The 18,487-nt window shown below is 44.9% G+C and overlaps 1 protein-coding gene across 5 annotated transcripts; it reads right to left on the reverse strand.

Moving 5' to 3' along the window:
- Positions 1–1,467: 1,467 nt before the first annotated feature.
- ALKBH3 (alkB homolog 3, alpha-ketoglutarate dependent dioxygenase) lies at positions 1,468–16,408 on the reverse strand. Of its 5 annotated transcripts, none has more exons than XM_075838054.1 (10): positions 16,340–16,408; positions 15,289–15,398; positions 12,014–12,108; positions 10,827–10,861; positions 10,081–10,128; positions 8,560–8,663; positions 8,239–8,327; positions 6,138–6,347; positions 3,497–3,595; positions 1,468–1,648 (listed from the first exon to the last, which is right to left on the reverse strand). In XM_075838054.1, exons 2-10 carry the CDS (start codon positions 15,359–15,361, stop codon positions 1,565–1,567), a joined length of 837 nt encoding a protein of 278 aa, XP_075694169.1. In that variant the 5' UTR covers positions 15,362–15,398; positions 16,340–16,408; the 3' UTR covers positions 1,468–1,564. The 5 variants fall into 5 exon arrangements, with proteins under 5 accessions (XP_075694169.1, XP_075694172.1, XP_075694171.1 ...); XM_075838057.1 differs by lacking the exon at positions 16,340–16,408 and adding an exon at positions 16,303–16,325; XM_075838056.1 differs by lacking the exon at positions 16,340–16,408 and adding an exon at positions 16,291–16,313.
- Positions 16,409–18,487: the final 2,079 nt, after the last annotated feature.

An 18,487-nucleotide genomic window follows, 5' to 3' on the forward strand; every position in this document is an offset into this window, starting at 1 on the left:
ATTTAAAGGGACAGTAACGCAAGCGCCTTCTTATCCCCGATTACTGTGCAGGTGAATGCAACCTATTGTTTCCTGTTATCAGCCATTTCATTCTAAATAGAGAGGATACTGTAGTGCTCTTCCATGGGACGACTATCAGGAGGGTCAGAAAACCCTGGTCTGACTTATTAGCAGCTCCTCTTATAAAGCCGCTGAACTATTATAAGAGGACTACGTTTAGAGGTTTTTAGAGGTTTTTTTTTAATACCCAACTTCGTCTGATGTGGGCACCGCCAAGCTTTCTCGTTCCTTCTCTGCCAGTTTGGCCTTGAGTAAGTCTGAGACAGACCGGTTGCTATGGATGTGCTGCCTGACAACCTAATATAAATGGTTAGCTGCCAGACATTGTTTCCATAGCAACCAGACCGTCACAGTTCTACTCAAAGCTGGATTATCCATGTACTGACAGCAGAGAAAGGGACGGCCTGACAGCCGCCACAACATGACACTTCACATCACAGCCTGAATTATTTTTGCTTAAATCAATAGTTAGGAACTATTTATAATATTTGCTATTATACTACAGAGCTGAATTCACAATGTTGCAGTTTAATAATGGAAACAGTCAACAAGCTTGTGGTCAGACACCCCCCTTTACAGCTTAATGCACTTAGCTTTTCCTACAACAAATGATTGTATAGTGTCTGGTGTAAAGATGACACTTCCCAGAATGCAAATCACCAAAGCAAGCGATCTGCAGACACTGAACAAGCAGGGAATGCGGTGAGTTTTTAACTCTAAAGCTACAGAATTGTAGTTGCCACTTTAGAGTGTAATACAGGATATAACTCAGGATCAGTACAGGATAAGTAATGTAATGTATGTACCCAGTGACTCCACCAGCAGAATAGTGAGTGCAGCTCTGGAGTATAATACAGGATATAACTCAGGATCAGTACAGGATAAGTAATGTAATGTATGTACCCAGTGACTCCACCAGCAGAATAGTGATTGCAGCTCTGGAGTATAATACAGGATGTAACTCAGGATCAGTACAGAATAAGTAATGTAATGTATGTACCCAGTGACTCCACCAGCAGAATAGTGAGTGCAGCTCTGGAGTATAATACAGGATGTAACTCAGGATCAGTACAGGATAAGTAATGTAATGTATGTACACAGTGACTCCACCAGCAGAATAGTGAGTGCAGCTCTGGAGTATAATACAGGATGTAACTCAGGATCAGTACAGAATAAGTAATGTAATGAATGTACCCAGTGACTCCACCAGCAGAATAGTGAGTGCAGCTCTGGAGTATAATACAGGATGTAACTCAGGATCAGTACAGGATGAGTAATGTAATGTATGTACACAGTGACTCCACCAGCAGAATAGTGAGTGCAGCTCTGGAGTATAATACAGGATGTAACTCAGGATCAGTACAGGATAAGTAATGAAATACTTAAATACTCCAGCAAATTCCTATAGGCAGAGGACACATCAACTTGGTTTATTTGGGTGAACAACAGGAAGAACCGATCCCATAACATCAGTAAAGGTTCATAGAAGATTTCCACATAATTTCTATTTCTTCCCTTCTGGGAACATTGTTCGGAACGTAAGGTTAATCCGGGGCCGCCGGTCGTGATATTCTTTTGGCACACGGTGCTGGAATGGGAGATTAAGTCATTAATATTGATTCCAGCTGTAAAGTGAGTGACCCAGTTTTACTGCAACATAGATACTAAAATACAGTAGTTTTGAAACTTAAGCTTCTCCAGCTGTTGTCAAACTACAACTCCCAGCATGATAGAATACTGTAACCCAGTGGTCTCCAACCCATGGATCTCCAGCTATTGTGAATCTACAGTATACGGCAGTCATCCCATGCTGGGAGTTGTAGTGTCACAACAGCTGGAGAGTCACAAGTTGCAGACCACTGCTAGAAGGTGAAGGCTAGTTGTGCACAAATCTGTCAGACCAGTTTTCCTTCATTTCAGTGACCTACGAGATATTTGGTTCCAGATTCTGCAGAAAACGGTCCGGTGCAAAAACATCACAATTCAGAACAACATGTCCGGTGAAATATTAAAGTGAAGCTTTGACGAACGCTGGCTCTACACTCCGCAATGGTCAAATAATAACAGTAAAAAGAAAAAATATATATTTTTAAATTAACTACTATTACTACCTGGAAACCATCAACAAGCAGGTTGGCTACTTTTGACAGATCTAATGAGGTTATTTTTTTAATTCTAATGATAGCTTGTTTTATGGACTGTGCAGGGAAAAATTCAGAAGGAGCCATAGTGCTCCACAGAGTGTCGTGGCCAGAGCTGGAATATAGGGAAGACGCCCAGAGTGCCATGGGCCTCCACCAAACTAAGGATTTAAGAGTCCTTCATCGGTGTGCCCAGGCCTCACTAGCCAGAAAGCGGATTTCAGGCTCTCTCCGCACATGCAGGTGTGATGTAGTGACGTCATCGCCCCCATCTGAATTGAGCCACAGCCAGCCCTGCTAACATGCCTGCGCGGGTCACCTCTCCTATATAAAGGTTGATAGGGAGTAATGGGGTCATGGTTCTTAGAAGTGAAATGGTGCTCCCACCACATTAATTTTTTTTTCGCCTAGGGGTCTCCACCAACCTTAATCTGACCCTGGCTCTGGCCCTTAAGGCTAAGGCTGGAAATCCCCTCTTAAAAGAAAACATTATGCATATAGTACCTACGTACATGTAATGTGTCAGGCTGTAGGGTGTACTACGGGGCTTTTGAGCTAAACAAGACAGCCCAATTACAAGAGGGAACTAACATTTACTCAATTACTAAATAATAACAAAATCTAAGTAACAGATCCGTCAACAGCAGCTTGTTGACAGTTTCCAAGTTGCAACAAAATATATGGTTCTGAAAATAAACACCAAACAAAAAAAATAAAGAAAATGTATTATATTTGCTTTAGACAATGACGGTGGCTCTTCACCTGAAATGGGTTCAGCCTCGGACTGTCCCGGACTGCGCACACACACTGCCGTTCTATTCCTATTACCCATGATCCATAGAAACCCATAATGATTTATATACAATGTTCTAGTTACCAGCTGTCTCATCCAGCAAAGACCCTCCTATGTGCAAAAAAAGCCTGTGTTATAGAATACACCTTCTCCAATGGACCCACATGGTACAGGACATGCCCTGATACATCCCCACCACTGCCTCCAACTCCTGTGATCCGTGGGGCCACGCAGAATAGGAGGGGTGTATATTACAAAGTTACATATTGTCCCAATTGCTGCCTAAAATCTTAAAGGGGTCGTATGGAATTAAAAAAAATAAAGAATGCTCGTCCATTCTTCTTCATGGGTGGTGTCTGGTATTGCAAAATTCAGAATTGTGGCTGAGCTGCAATACCAGGCACGACCTATCAACTAGGGTGGCGCCATTTCTGGAAAATAAAAAGAAGATCCTTTCTTCCGACCTCATAGAATCTCACTGATATCCTGTGGCCGTCCTCACCTGCCAGTCTTCTTGTGTTGCTCCTTCCATAAGCAGGAGGGTTCCGTGGTCCAGTGGTACATGCAGGTGTTCTACATACGTGTAATCTCCATGCTCTCCCTGTAGAGTAACCGAGTGACAAAGAAATCAATTAAAAGTAATCTGGGAATCTTCAGAAATAAAAATAATAATAAAAAACAGAAAAAAGTGATGTCGCCAGTGGTTAACCAATCAGATGGCGGCTTTCATGCTCTAACAGATGAAGGTGGTCACTGCTAATCTGATTGGTTTCACATAAGCAACACCCCTAATATACCTTGTTTCAATTCCTCATAGCTTTTAAGATCTCTACTTGATGTCAGTGATTGAAAATGTTGTTTACACAGGCTTAAAACCCTATGACAGACCTTATACTCACAGCTGAGGGTTTGTTACAATTGTATTTAGTCTAAAGAATCCTCTTTGTGCTAAACAGTCCAATATATTTTACATGCACGCGAGTGGTTTGCTGTTATGAGCCGCCTGCTTTCACTGACAGACAGCAGAGGGCTTGAAAACAGAGGAATTGAATTACAAAGTAAAATCTGCTAAATCTACTTACAATAGGGAGGTTCTTAGCGCACATTTTGATCAAATTGTGTGAGCCCACCTGCCATGACAAGGCAACCTCTATAAGGTTGTAACCTACGCTGCACATACACACTGAACTGGGACTAAACCTACATATACTTGGGGATGGTAGGAACCAGCATTAAACTAATTAAAATCACCCAGGGCAGAATGGAAGGAGCGCAGGATCTATCTATATGAAGCAGCTGTGAGCGGGTCCTGGGCTGTGACCGATCAGGTAAACCTGAGATTATCCGTCTCGCATCTTTATTGCAGCACATAATGATAATCCTCCTGGCAGCGCCTCCTCATCTCCCTGTCACGACGTCTACTGCTGTGTGTGGGCGGCAGCTGTGACTTCTGCACAGACTGTAAGTGGGAACACGAAGTTGTGTTTAGATCCTGTAATACCGGCGCCTCGTTCATACACTGACATTATCACTGGTGCCAAGACGGGGGCAGCGCTGACATCCTGCGGGGAGCGTTACATCACTCGTCACAATGTAACGGTAAATAACAGATAATGACGGGTTTATAACGAGCGGAGAATTGGAGCGGTTGTGTAACCGGAATATTCATAGCCCGGATCATTATATAATGAATGGCGGAGACCGTGCAGGAAACCAGGGGTTAATCTTGAAGCAGTGGGGGATGGGCCTGGGGTACTAGGGTGTTACTGTATGTATCCACGAGGGCAAGGGACAGTGATATTATCTAAGACGATCGCTGCGTTTCCAGCTTCTCTAACCACCGGTGATCAGCCGATATGGCCGGGGAAGCCGCGTCCGGCGATATCCCCTGCAGATCCTGCGAAATCCTTACATGGCGGCCATGCAAATAAATAGCGCTCTCTAATGCATACGTTTCAGACTTCTGTAGCCATGGTAACGCATCCCTCCGCCATCCTGCAGCACGGCCTCCTGGGATGATGTTTCATCCCATGTGACCGCTGCAGCGGTCATATGGAATGATATGTCATCCCAGGGGGCCGGCCTGGATGAAGAAACACAGAATTCTGGGTAAGTATAAGATTTTTCTTGCAGCGGAATCGCTGCTTTTCCGCGGAAGAAATCTCAACATCTACTATTTGGTGCGGATTTTAACTCCCCATTGAATTCAGTGGGGAAAACCTGCAACATAAATGGAAACGTTGCGGAGTAAAAAAAAAACAAAAAAAACCGCACCGCAGGTCAATTTGAGCGTTTTTCCGCTCATCATTTACGCAGCTATTGTATTAGGCTGCAGAGTTTCCACAACTGAACAAGTTTCGGAAAATCCACAGTATTTACGCTACGTGTGAACTTACCCTAAAGAAGACGCACACACGCGTGGCCAGATACAGGGGACCGGGCACCTCCATTCTTGGAGTCACTGGGGATCCCAACCCATCAGATATTTATGGCCTATCCAACAGACGTACCATTAAAAGGGGTTGTCTGGGCACGGGGCGGTTTTCATACTGATGACCTGTCCACAGGATAGGTCATCAGTATATGATCGGTGGGGGTCCTACACCCGCACCGATCAGCTGTTTCTGCTGCCTCCCGGCACCGGATGTTATGCAGTGTTCAGTGCCGGAAGCAGATGTCCCGTATACTGGCCGTGCTGCATTACTGCTCTTATTCACTTCCTATGAGCAGAGCTGCAGTACTGTAGCACGGCCGCCATACTGTGACCGGAGCAATCTGCTTCTGCACGGACATCCGGTGCTCGGAGGCATCCGGAACGTCTGATCGGTGCGGGGTCCGGGTGTCTGACCCCCAGCTCATACACAGACGACCTCTCCTGTGGATAGGTCATCCGTATGAAAAACCACCCGTGCCCGGACAACCCCTTTAATGTCTGTAGCGTGCTTATTCATAGACGCCAGGGAGGACATTCTAGAAGACCGACCCCTTCATGATGCTGCCTGTGAATAGTCATTTCAGGTTATTGTGGATTCAAACTGTAATGATCCTTTAATAAGGGGCTATAAAGGCACACAAAGACCCCCGCTCTGTCTATAGGTGTGTGCTATGTAAACCATTAACAAGCACGTTACAACTTCACTTACAGCTGGCGGCTTCTTTCTCATCTGGAACACGCGGGTCTCCCCGAAACTTAAAGAGGCGATGATCGGATTCTTGCCCAAATTGGGCTCATCATCGCTGTGCCAGTCTATGCTATCCTTGTCGTGTCTGTAGAGGTTGCAGAGCAGGGAGTTGAAGGTGAAGCCGCTTATCTCCTCTATACGATCCTTCAGCATGGTCAGCAGGGGATGCCACTGCAGGGAACACCCAGAATTACAGGGGACGTCAATAAATATGTCAAATAAAGTTCTGCAACTTTCTAATACACTTTTGGATTTCAATTCCTTACCGCGCTTCAAGATCTCAGATTGCGGTCAGTGAACAAAAATATTTGTGTCCGCTTGCGGAGGCTGTCCTGCTCACACAGCTGCACAGTTTGTCACAAGAGAGAGGTCTGATGCACGGTTACGTGCCATGTTCCTCTGTCAGTTTGGACATGAATAGGACACACGTTTCCAACCTTCTGATGGAGACAAGGTCTCTATTCAGTGACAGTCAGCAGTGATCTTAAAAATGGTGAGGAATTGAAACGTAAGACAAATGTCAACCAAAATGACAGCGAGAATCGTTCTTAGAAATGGTCATCTGTAGTAGGTATAGGAGGATCTTGCTTTTCTTAACCCTTTGCTACCAAGTGCGGCCATGTTTGTACATTAAAATGTCACCTCTGTTTATTCATTTCTTATTTCTATATTGAGATTTTTTTATTTCTTTTTTAAACGGTCTGAGGCTGCACTACTGAGAGAAACATAAGGCGGCAGGTGGTCATCAGAATCTGTTCGGTGAGTGTTGTCATAGGGACTTTGTGTAGATTCAACTGACCAAAACACCCCACATATGATAAGATATCTGCCATTATTTCTGCAGGTAAGATGTGGATATTGATGGTTATTTGGATTTGCATGACAGGAATCAGTAGGTGGGAAGAGGTCAGAAATTCTCAGGCATTGACCCTGTAACCTGACGCAATCACATCCCAGCACAGAGACCAATATCAAGACAGTGAATGAGAGATATGGAAACAGGCGACTGAGCTATTCCTGGAATTCCCGTACATTATAATGGAGAGCGAGCGCGCACACATGGTCATCTCACAGGTAAACGGGTACCCCCATTCTTGGGATCTGGGGGGGGGGGGGGATCCTGGCAGAATGGTAACCCGGCTATAAATGAATGGCTTCATACCCAGAGTTAGGGCTCGTCCACATGTAACGGAATTGCAGACGGAAAATACGCAGCAGAATTCAGTAGCAGCAAAGTGGGGGAGAATTAACAAATCCCATCCACACGCTGTGTAAAATTCCCATCCCGAAATGGACCTGCGGTGCGTATTTTTCGTACTGCAGCGTGTCAATTCCTGCTGCGGAAAGTGACAGAATTGCTGCGTTTTTCACAGGAGACGTCACCAGCGCCCAACACTGAGAAAACGCAGCAAAATATGCACCATTTTCTGAACTAAAAAAAATGCAGGAAATATCCATGGGATATGCCATAAATTTCTGATAGATGCGGGTCCTACCCCTGGAACCTGCACCTATCTACAGAATGGGGGTCACCTATGGGGTCCTATGGGGATTACAGAAGCAGCTGAGCCTGCGTGCCGGGACCTGCATCTCTCAGACATTTATGGCATATTCCGTGGTGGGAATAATTATTTTATAGTCCATGGTCGGTCACGTTCTTAAAGAGTAACTAAACTTAAAACAACTTTTCACATATCAAAAGTTTTCATTGGTGGGGGTCCGAGCACTAAGACCCCCACTGATCGCTAAAATGTAGCGGCAGAAGTGCTCGGGTGAGAGCTGTGCCGCTTTGTTTCTGATCTGATCTCCTCGGAAAGTGGAGCGAGCGGCGCACGGACTCAGACTTTCGAATGAGCCCGTACACAACTCTGAGGAAAGCCGGTCAGAAATGAAGCGGCACAGCACTCCCCCAAACCCTTCTGCCGCTTGGTTTAAGTGATCAGTGGGGGGTTTCAGTGCTCGGACCCCCACCGTTATACTTTAAGGGGTTATAATGTTGTGCAGAACTTCAGAAAATTGCAGCGTAATATTAGATTAATATGTTAGAAGCGCAGGCACTCACATGAGGATTGGGCTGCATTGTTGAACGGGCGTAAGTATAGGGGACCTCCCCGTACCAACAGGTGAGACGTGGCTCCTGGTAAGATCCATCTGTCACGAGAGGAGAATGAATGCAGAGTAGATGTGTTACTTGTGGTTCCTGGGGGACGTTTCCAGAACTCCGGTATAGGTAATAACCCCGGCACCAGAGCAGTACATGGGAATACATTTGCTGTATACAGTGCTAGGGTTAATATTTGCCACTGTTCAGTGAGTATATTTATATCACAGTCTTCTATCGCCCTCTGCTGGCAGAATTGTGATATAACAATCAGATTTTTACCTGGTCCTACATTGGTTTTCTGTCTCCACGGAATCTCTCGTTGTAATTGTTCAAACATCCAGTCCGCTTCCTTGGGGTCAATGAACACGGGGAAAAGTCTCAGCCTGCACAAGGGAACGCAAGAAAAGAAAAAATTAAATATCCTTCTGAACGCATTGGGTATCCCTGACCTGGCACCACTAGTAATAGTGAAAACGAGAGCGTCTTAGACTACCGCTCCCCCCCCCCCCCCCCCCCCGGCTGAGGACTGTCTAAGAGACGTGCCGTTATGACTGTTAATGTCATCTCAATAGTACAGCAGCTTTTAGCAGCAACCTCTACCCGGAGATACACTTAAATGGGTTTGTCCAGGTTTAAAAAAAAACATGACTGCTTCTTTCCAAAAACAGCGCCACTCCTGTCCACAGGTTGTATGTGGTATTGCAGCTCAGCCCCTTTTATAATAAAAATCTTTAATTTATCTAGCGCTAACATATTCGGCAGTGCTTTACAATTCTTTTCTATGGAGCTGAGCTGCAATGCAATACCACACACAACCTGTGAACAGGAGTGGCACTGTTTTTGGAAAAAATCAGTCATGTTCTAATACTGGACATCCCCTTTTAATTAGGTTAAAAAAAAAATACAAAAAGAAAAAAAAGACACCTGTCCATCAAGTTCAACCTTTCTCAGATCAATTATACATCATTCATTGCTAGATTAATTATAACCCTTTGTGCCATTCGTTCGATAAGCATCAAGCCCATTTTTAAATGCGGACATTGCATCTGCCATCACTACTTCTTGGGTTCGGGCATTCCATAGCGTGACTGCTCTAACTGTAAAGAACCCTTTCCTATATTGATGTCTGAAACGCCTTACCACCACACGCAATGAATATCCCCTGGTCCCCTTGGAAAGAATAAATCCGTGCCAGTTCTTTATATTGACCACACATATATACATGTTAATAAGATCACCTCTAAGGCGTCTCTTTCCTCTACCAGAAAGTTGTTGGTTTTTTTTCTATCCTCCCATCTGATTTAATAATCTAGTCGTCCGCGTTTGAACCCTCTCCCGTTCTCCTATATCCATTTTACAATGTGGAGTCCAAACCTGAATCCCATATTTGAGATGTGGTCTTACAAAGGATTTATACAGGGGCGATATTACATTGGGATTAATCTTACTTGCTTTTGCAGCTGCTGCTTGACATTGAGCACAGCAGATTAGAAGGACCATCCCAAACAAATGATGGGAATGTATTTTACCCGATTTCTTGCATTTTTTATTTCTGTTCCAGAAACAAACCCTGACTTTACTGCCACACAATATAAACAGTATAACCATGTCTGTCTAATGTACTGGGGTTTTCTTTGAAGGTCCCACTTTTACATCACAACAATGACATTTCTTATAACGTCTAGTGTCGGCAGATACCTGGTTCTGTGGTTTGTCATTTCAGTTATGGGACATTTGTGATTACTTTCTATAATGTAAAACACAGGCCGCCCCCTCCTCCACCCTCCCGTGAGAACTCACCTGGACACCCCAGTTGGAGACGTGCTGATTTCATAGGTGCCATCCTTCCTGGCAACAAAATGTTCTCATTAAAGACAGAAATAACTCGAAGCGAAATACACAGTTCATGTATATGCTTCATTATGGTAGAGGTTTTCCCACTTTTGACACTTATTAATAGCGGATCACATTTCCCTGCAGCGCCTCCAGAGGACAAATTAAGCATTACACAGTTTTTACTTAAATCAACGGGATGTCCATGTAATGGTGGATCCTCCAGAGAAAGGGAGACGTTCTTCGGGGCTTAACTCTGCTCTGGCTAATAGATGAGGGTCCCGAAGGCAGGACTCCCCTCTATTAACTCAGGAGTCACTAACGGGGTATTTAAAAATGTTTTTCTAAACCAGACAATCCCTTTAAAAGCTTCTCCGCACTTAAAACCTGCAAACTCAGTTCAGTCCAGCAAGCAGAGTTATTGGCGTTTTTCTGAGGATCTGACTACACAGGGTTTCTTTGTGGTCTGCTACCATGGAGACGCATTTTCAAAAGTAGCTGTAGAGACCAAATCATAGGAAATGTTGAATTAAGACCTATTGCAAAGTTGCTTTGTTTTTTTTATTTTAAATGCATTGGGACAAAAAAAAAAGAAAAAAAATGATGTGGTTGCAAAGTTGGACATCGTCTTTAAGCTTGGGAAACGGAGCAATTTACAGCATACGTGAGACCAGAAACAGTTGGTGCATTTTGTGTCCTTAAAAAGTACTCACTCAATGACGCGGGGCTCTGGCACTCTCCGATTTACCTAAAAGAGAGAGAATTTTTAACAGTCTGTAGCAGAAAAAAAATGTGTGATTTTTAGAGACAGACAGAGGTGTAAGCTCTGGGGCCCAAAAGCAAAATCTGTAACAGGCACCCACCTACCATGTGCCATTTATAATACTGGTGTCTCTTAAAGGGGTTATCCAGGATTTAAAAATGTTAAATCGTTGGGGGTCGAACTCACCTATAAGCTGTTTGAAGGGCCCGTGGCGCTCCTGAATTTCCCAATTACTTGAATGGGACGGTGATGCAATACCTTACATGGCCACTCAGAAAGTAATGGCGTGTGATAGTACAGGAACAGTAAGAAATCTACATAAACAATGAAGAGGCTGCAGCGCCGTGGCCCCTTCAGACAGCTGATCGGGGGGTGCCAAGAGCTGCCCCCCCCGATCTAATATTATCTAAGGATAGGCCATCATGTTGAAATCATAGAGAACACCTTTAAATGGCAGAGAGGCATTTCAGCCCCCTCAGGTACCAAAGCCCCGGTGCGGCTACTACCTCTACACCCCTATAGACAGGTCCTGTGAATGAAGTAGACACGGGCAATATGGCGGTTTCGCCACGACACAGGTCGCACAGCCAAAGATCAAAGGTGGCCAAAGATCAGTGTCGCAATGTGGGCATCGCAGTACCGTAAGTGAATGTGGCCGCCTGGTGACTCGCAGGTTGCCGTGACACAACAGTCGCAAGAAATCCATCAAGTTTTGATTTCTGGCGACTGTCGTGTCGCGGTCACAGAACACCTATGGGGCTCAAGGCGGCCACATTTAATTTCATTACTGCGACGCAGGAAGCGCAACACAGCGATCTTGGGCCAAGCAACCTGTGTCGTGGCTAAAGTCGCCGTGTAGCTCTAGCCCAAGGGTAATATTCATATAATCATAGTACACGCACGACGTATGCATTAGATGTAGCATAGCAAATTTGGCGTGACTTGTGTCGCAGTTTCCACACTAGTAATTCTTCCGAAATTTCAAACGTTGCGTCTTTTAAGTTTGTCATCTAGCACTGGGTGTAAAGGTTCTTTATTAGTATCTCCGAGATTCACACTAATACACGGATCCTGTGTTTGCAGCGTCTGTCTACCATAAAGTGAGTGACGTTCCGTAGAGATTACAATATCACTGACCTCTCCTGGTTCTTTATATACAAACCGCTTGTCCGGAATGACCGGGTCGCCCCCCCACCGCTGGGGCTTTGCAGTGGGAAGGACAGGCTGAGATGCTGGAAGAAAGAAAGAATGTTACATATTACGGCCGCACGCACACAACCGTAGTTTTCATTCGTAATTACGGATCAAATTGCAGATCCATTCATTTCTATTGGTCAGGGACACATTTCCACATATTTACGGATGTGTGTCCGTGCCACAGAAATGATCCGCAAAATATAGGACATCTGTGGCACAGACTCCCCATATCAGTTTATGGGCGCTTCCGCCATTGTGGACGGCTACGGAGGTGGATCCGTAGCCCTCCGTAATTGCAGAAGCGTTGCTATGCAATGCCAGGGGATTACCCAAGATTCCTCCCAGTTTTTTTGGAACACATTTGCGGACAGCGTGCCATATATGCGGAGGACTTGGGGATCACTACGGATCCGTATTTGCGGACAAAACCATTAAGGCCCCATGCACACAACCGTAAAACCAGGGACCGTACTACGATCCGCGGTTTTACAGACCCATTCAGTTCTATCGGCCGCGGACACCTTTCCGTATCGCTATGGATGGGTGACCGGCTGGGAATTATGGAGCATGTCCTATTTTTTGTTTTTTTTTACGGGCCGTGCTCCCATACTCTATGGAAGCACGCACTCAAAATGCGGGCGGCCGCCAGCGGGCCGTGATTATGGGCACGGTCGTGTGCATGGGGCCTTAACCAGTAAAAAAACATTGCGGTCGTGGTCATGAGGCCTAAGGAGTATTCCAGCCATTCTGCAACTTTCTACTATACTTGACAGCGAATGGAAACACCTGCACAGGCATATCACACAGCTGAGGGTCTGTTACAATGGTACCCACTCCAGATAATCTTTTGCGAGCCAAGTACATCAGTGGCAGCACAAATCTCTCTATTGTTCTCGGTTTGCTACAATGTATCAGTGCAGTTCACACCACAAACACACTATGAAACGGACTGTAGTGTGTGAGATTGAAAATCAGATTGTGATCTCCAATGGCGAGTGACTGATAGATTTACTGCACTGTGGAATAGGTTGGCGCTACATAAGCCAGAGGCGGTAATTAATGCACCAACAGGAGAGATTAATTTTTTGCAATCACAAGTCTAGGATCTGGATGATCCCCCACCATTATACCGAGGCTCCCAGCACAGTCCTGCATGGTTTAAAGGAGAACTCCGCAGACTATGGGCCCCGCGTCTTTCATCCTTGAATTGGCAGGAAGAAGCGGCAGAGATACTTCCACAGCACTGGTCCCTGTTACTGTCTGTATAACAGATGGACCATGACAGGAGCTTCCAGCAGACACGGCTAGACCAGACCCTTCTTACATAATGAGACGGGGGGGGGGGGGACAAATCTGTCTAGAGAACAAGTGGAGGGGAGACCAGGAGGGAAGAGACTGATCGGCAGGGGCTGGAGATTAGTTTTTGCTGGATTCTTCACCTTAAGCTGAGTTTTTGTGCCTCTTTCATCCCAATATGCTGCCCTATATGTTACCCCTCTGCGGTGACCGGCAGGCTGCTGTGTATACATATAAAGACAGCAGCCTGTCCAGCACCGGCCTGAAGGGTGAAGGCGGAGGAGCTCTTCTCATGACGGAGTCCGGTGTATTCTTTCAGCACTCTCAGTATCCAAAAGGTACTTTTATTGTGCCATTTGGCTACTAGAAGTGCGGACCTATAACGGTTTTATGCTGCCCTACATAAGAAGCTGACAGATCCACGGAAGTCTAACCATATACAAAGAATTTGGTACAGATGAATCAAACTCCACAGAATCTGGCAGATATACCTATTCACTGACAGCAATTATGTTGTTGACATTTGCCAAAATTTCCACATCCTATATAACGGCTCCACCCACAGGTCACAATGATTATTGCATCCTATTGACAAGTAAAATTTTGTAAAACGGACATCTTTTTAGTTCCAGGCATAGTTATGTTTCTTTAACCAAATCGAGTCACTTATTAATATATTTGCATACAAAATTCTGCAGTGACGCAGCATTCATATTGACGTCTCCTGACCGCATCAACCAATGGCTTACCATTAATTGTGGTCATGTGACTGCACTATGGACGACACGTCACCGTTTACATGCAGGCCGCCCTGTTTTGACAGTAAATTCATAACTATAGTGAACGTATTTGTGACATCTTTTTCATTAGTTCAGGATAACTCCAGACCGTTCTCTGGCACAGTCCTGTGCGTATTGTTTCCATTCATTGACAGCAATCAGTGATTATGAAAATAGCAAGGAATTGAAATACAAATTAATGGGAAAGTTGCAGAACTTTTCATTATACAGTGATTAAGCTTTATTTTCATAATTCAGGAAAACCCCTTTAAAAAAAAAAATCTTAATGTTTAATGTAGAGCTGGGGGGCCCACTGATCTCGAGAACAGAGGTCCTGAACCCCCCCCCCCCCCCCCGTTACTCTCCACAGCACAATCCACAGTGATGTCATTAAATGGAGCGGCAGAGGGGAATGTGCACATTCAAAGTCTATGGGATTGACGGAAACAGGCCAGTACAGCGCTCGGCTGTTGCCGTCCGTTCCATAGACATTGCATGGGGCAGCGGGAAAATGCCCGACCGCCATTCTGCGGACATAATTGCATTGAGGAGGCAATTTAAGGCTACGACCCCCCAAAAAAATGCACCAATTTTGCAATAGATCTTAATTAAAAATGTCCTATTGTTTGGCTTCCACAGCTACAATGCAAACCCATGCATCTCCATGGTAACAGACAACAAACCAACCCGGTGTAGTCTTATCCTGCAGTCGTACGCTCTTCCATCTCTCCTCTATTTCTTGCTAACCTACCAAATATAAGTTAGCAAGACGTAAAAGGAATGATGGAAGGCAACAGGACTGCAGGATCAGACTACACAGGGTTTGTTTGTTATCTGTTACTATGGAGACACATAGGTCTGCAAAGGAGCTGTAGAAACGAAACGATAGGAAATTTTTAAGTAGTTAGTTTTCATTTGGGACAATAAAAATTTGGTTGCAAAGTCGGTCGTTGCCTTTAAGTATGAACACAAGCTTGATCACGCGCTGCCACCGCTTTTTCTGCCACCAACAACATTTTCGTCTAAGACACCAAACATTCTGCGTCTATAGGTTCTCGAGTTGTAAATCTTGTACTTGTACAGCTGCCTTAACTACACACGTAAACAGAACAATCGTGACGCTGCCAGATGTGACTTTACCAGGTCGAGAGGCGGGTTTTGCAGGTCCTGCCCACGCTCCCTGCACTCGTGCCCTACGTCTTTTTTCATCCATTCTCCTGTACTCCGCAGTAAATATTCATCACAGTGATCTGGAACGAGAGCAATTTACGGAGGTCAACAAAAAGTCTGCTACTTTACCGGAAACCGCGCCCCTCGTGTCTGTGGGCTGCGTCTGGTATTCCTGGGAATGGAGCGGCGATGCAATACCAGACACAGCCCATGGACAAGAGGGGCGCTGTTTCCGGTAAAAGAGTAGACCTTTTTTTTTTTTTCATCCTGAGAAACCTCTTTAACTCAACAGTCATAGAAGTGCCCCCCCCCCCCCACTCCTCACAATAGTCCCAGCAAGGGCCCCTTACTGTCCCGATTTGTCGCAGCAGAATCTCCCTCCCTTCCATCAGTGCTTTTTTCCCCCCTCAAAAATAAATAAATTGTAAAGCGACAATATAAACCATTTAACAAGGTAAAAAGACGAGCAACATGGCAGTCGCCAAATTTACGATCCATACTAATAAAGGGGCGTGGCTAGTGAGATATAAAGAGGCAGATTTATTTAGCATGCGCACAACATACTGCGATACCCAAACGCCATTTATAACCTCCAAGCCCATTCAGCAGGTAGGCGTGCGCCACATTTATAATGCGCCACACAAATATTACGCAATTGTAACATAAAATTGTCGGTTTCTGCAAAACTGTTGATCAACGTGCCACCTGGTGTGTGTAAATTGGGGGAGAATTATAAAACTTAGTGCAAGGAAAACATGGAGCAGTTGCCCATAGCAACCAATCAGATTCCAGCTTTCACTTTTCATAAGCTCTTGGGAACATAAAAGCTACAACCTGATTGGTTGCTTTGCATTTGCACTAGTTCATATAAATCACCTTGCACTACGGCTGTCAGACTGTTGCAGCAGCGTCTTCTCTCATCTACAACCACCACAATAATTAACATATAATGGCTGTCACACAATGTTATACCCATAAGGTTACATAAAAGCCGAGTACTGTGCGTTCCAGCTGCTCCCACCTGTCACTCCACGCTGCTTCCGCTTCCTGTGTTACACGCAAATGTGTCCCTTCCTTACATAGTACCGGCAGAAAGGTTCCTCCTCTTTATCGATTCATCATACCCGGCCTGGACTACATTCTCTGGTCTCCTATTAATATTCAAGCACAAGATGCTGTAAGCACAAAGAGGATTACAATGAAATATGAAGCGTTCCCACAGACCTGTTCACACAGTGCAGATTTGCTGCAGATTTTACATGCATTTTCTTTGTAAGCCAGATCCAGAGGAGGAGACATAGAAGGCCTTTCTTTATATATTACTAATGTTTATGTTCAGCTACTGGTTTTGGCTTAAAAAAAATACATGCAAAATCTGCACTGTGTGAACAAGGTCACATGCGTCACACATTTCTGCGACTGAAAATCAGTTCCAAAAGTCTGAATTGTTGTGAAATTTCCTGCATTTTCATTAAGTTTTAAAAAAAACAAAAACATAAAAAATAAATACATTTCTAAAGTTGAAACAAAAAAAAAAAGAAAGACACCTCTAATGGAGCTCCCATGGCAAAGCATCCTGGCTCCCCCAGCTGGTCTGTGTACAGACTGCCTGCTGTGATGACCCTTCCGTGAAAACCTCGGTAAGGGCTTATTCAGACGAATGGGTTATACGTGCGTCGCACGGACCTATATTAGTGTATGGGGCAGTGCAGACAGTTGCGTGATTTTTACGCAGCGTGAGTCCGCTGATAAAAAGTCACAACATGTCCGTTCTTTGTGTGATTTTCTCGCATCACGCACCCATTGAAGTCAATGGGTGCGTGAAAATCACGCACAGCACACGGAAGCACTTCCGTGGGACACGCATGATTCGCGCAACAGCTGTCAAACTATGAATGAAAACAGAAAAGCACCACGTGCTTTTCTGTTTACAAACATCCAAACGGAGTGTCATAATGATGGCGGCTGCGCGAAAATCACGCAGCCGCGCATCATATGGTGATGACACATGGAGCTATTAAGTGCCTTTTGCGCACGCAAAACGCCACGTTTTTTGCGTGCGCAAAACGCACACGCTCGTGTGAATCCGGCCTAACAGTGATCACAATATAGTAATATTTTACCTATACTGTAAAAAACAAACACAAGCTGGGAGGGCAAAAACACTTAAGTGCCGGTTCACATCAGCGTTGTCTTTCCGTTCCGGGGTTCCTTCGGAGGTTTCCGTCGTGGAACCCCGCAACGGCAATTCAAACGGAAACTACAGCTTCCATTTGCATCACCATTGATATCAATGGTGACAGAAACATTGCTAATGTTTCCGCTTGTCACCATTCCGGCAGGTTTCCTTTCTTTCGACTGAATAAATAGCGCAGTCGACTGGCGCAGGGCGAATGTGGTGCCTATTTTCAAGAAGGGCTTAAGGTCTTCCCCGGGTAATTATAGACCAGTAACCTTAACATCCATTGTGGGGAAAATATTTGAGGGGCTATTGAAGGACTATATACAGGATTATGTGACAGGTATTATAAGTGACAGCCGGCACGGTTTTACTAAGGACAGAAGTTGTCAAACTAGCCTGATTTGTTTTTATGAAGAGGTGAGCAGAAGCCTAGACAGAGGGGCCGCTGTGGATATAGTGTTTATATGAGGTGAGTAGAAGCCTGGACAGAGGGGCCGCTGTGGATATAGTGATTATATGAGGGGTGAAAAGAAGCCTAGACAGAGGGGCCGCTGTGGATATAGTGTTTATATGAGAGGTGAGCAGAAGCCTAGACAGAGGGGCCGCTGTGGATATAGTGTTTATATGAGGGGTGAAAAGAAGCCTAGACAGAGGGGCCGCTGTGGATATAGTGTTTATATGAGAGGTGAGCAGAAGCCTAGACAGAGGGGCCGCTGTGGATATAGTGATTATATGAGGGGTGAAAAGAAGCCTAGACAGAGGGGCCGCTGTGGATTTAGTGTTTTTGGACTTTGTAAAGGCATTTGACACTGTCCCTCATAGACGTCTAATGGGTAAATTAAGGACTATAGGTTTACATAGAGTTTGTAATTTGATTGAGAATTGGCTCAAGGACCGTATCCAGAGAGTTGTGGTCAATGATTCCTACTCTGAATGGTCCCCGGTAATAAGTGGTGACCCCAGGGTTCAGTGCTGGGACCACTATTA

The sequence above is a fragment of the Rhinoderma darwinii genome, chromosome 9, assembly GCF_050947455.1.
Source record: "Rhinoderma darwinii isolate aRhiDar2 chromosome 9, aRhiDar2.hap1, whole genome shotgun sequence".
In the NCBI taxonomy this organism is placed as follows: Eukaryota; Metazoa; Chordata; class Amphibia; order Anura; family Rhinodermatidae; genus Rhinoderma; species Rhinoderma darwinii.

Excerpts from the sequence above, each read along its gene's own strand:
- ALKBH3 (XM_075838054.1), bottom strand. The coding sequence starts at position 15,361 with ATGGATGAAAAAAGACGTAGGGCACGAGTGCAGGGAGCGTGGGCAGGA. Across the intron at positions 8,664-10,080 it reads TCTCCAACTGGGGTGTCCAG|GCTGAGACTTTTCCCCGTGT; the intron begins GTGAGTTCTCAC and ends TCCCTTGTGCAG. Across the intron at positions 1,649-3,496 it reads CAACACAAGAAGACTGGCAG|CACCGTGTGCCAAAAGAATA; the intron begins GTGAGGACGGCC and ends CTCCCATTCCAG.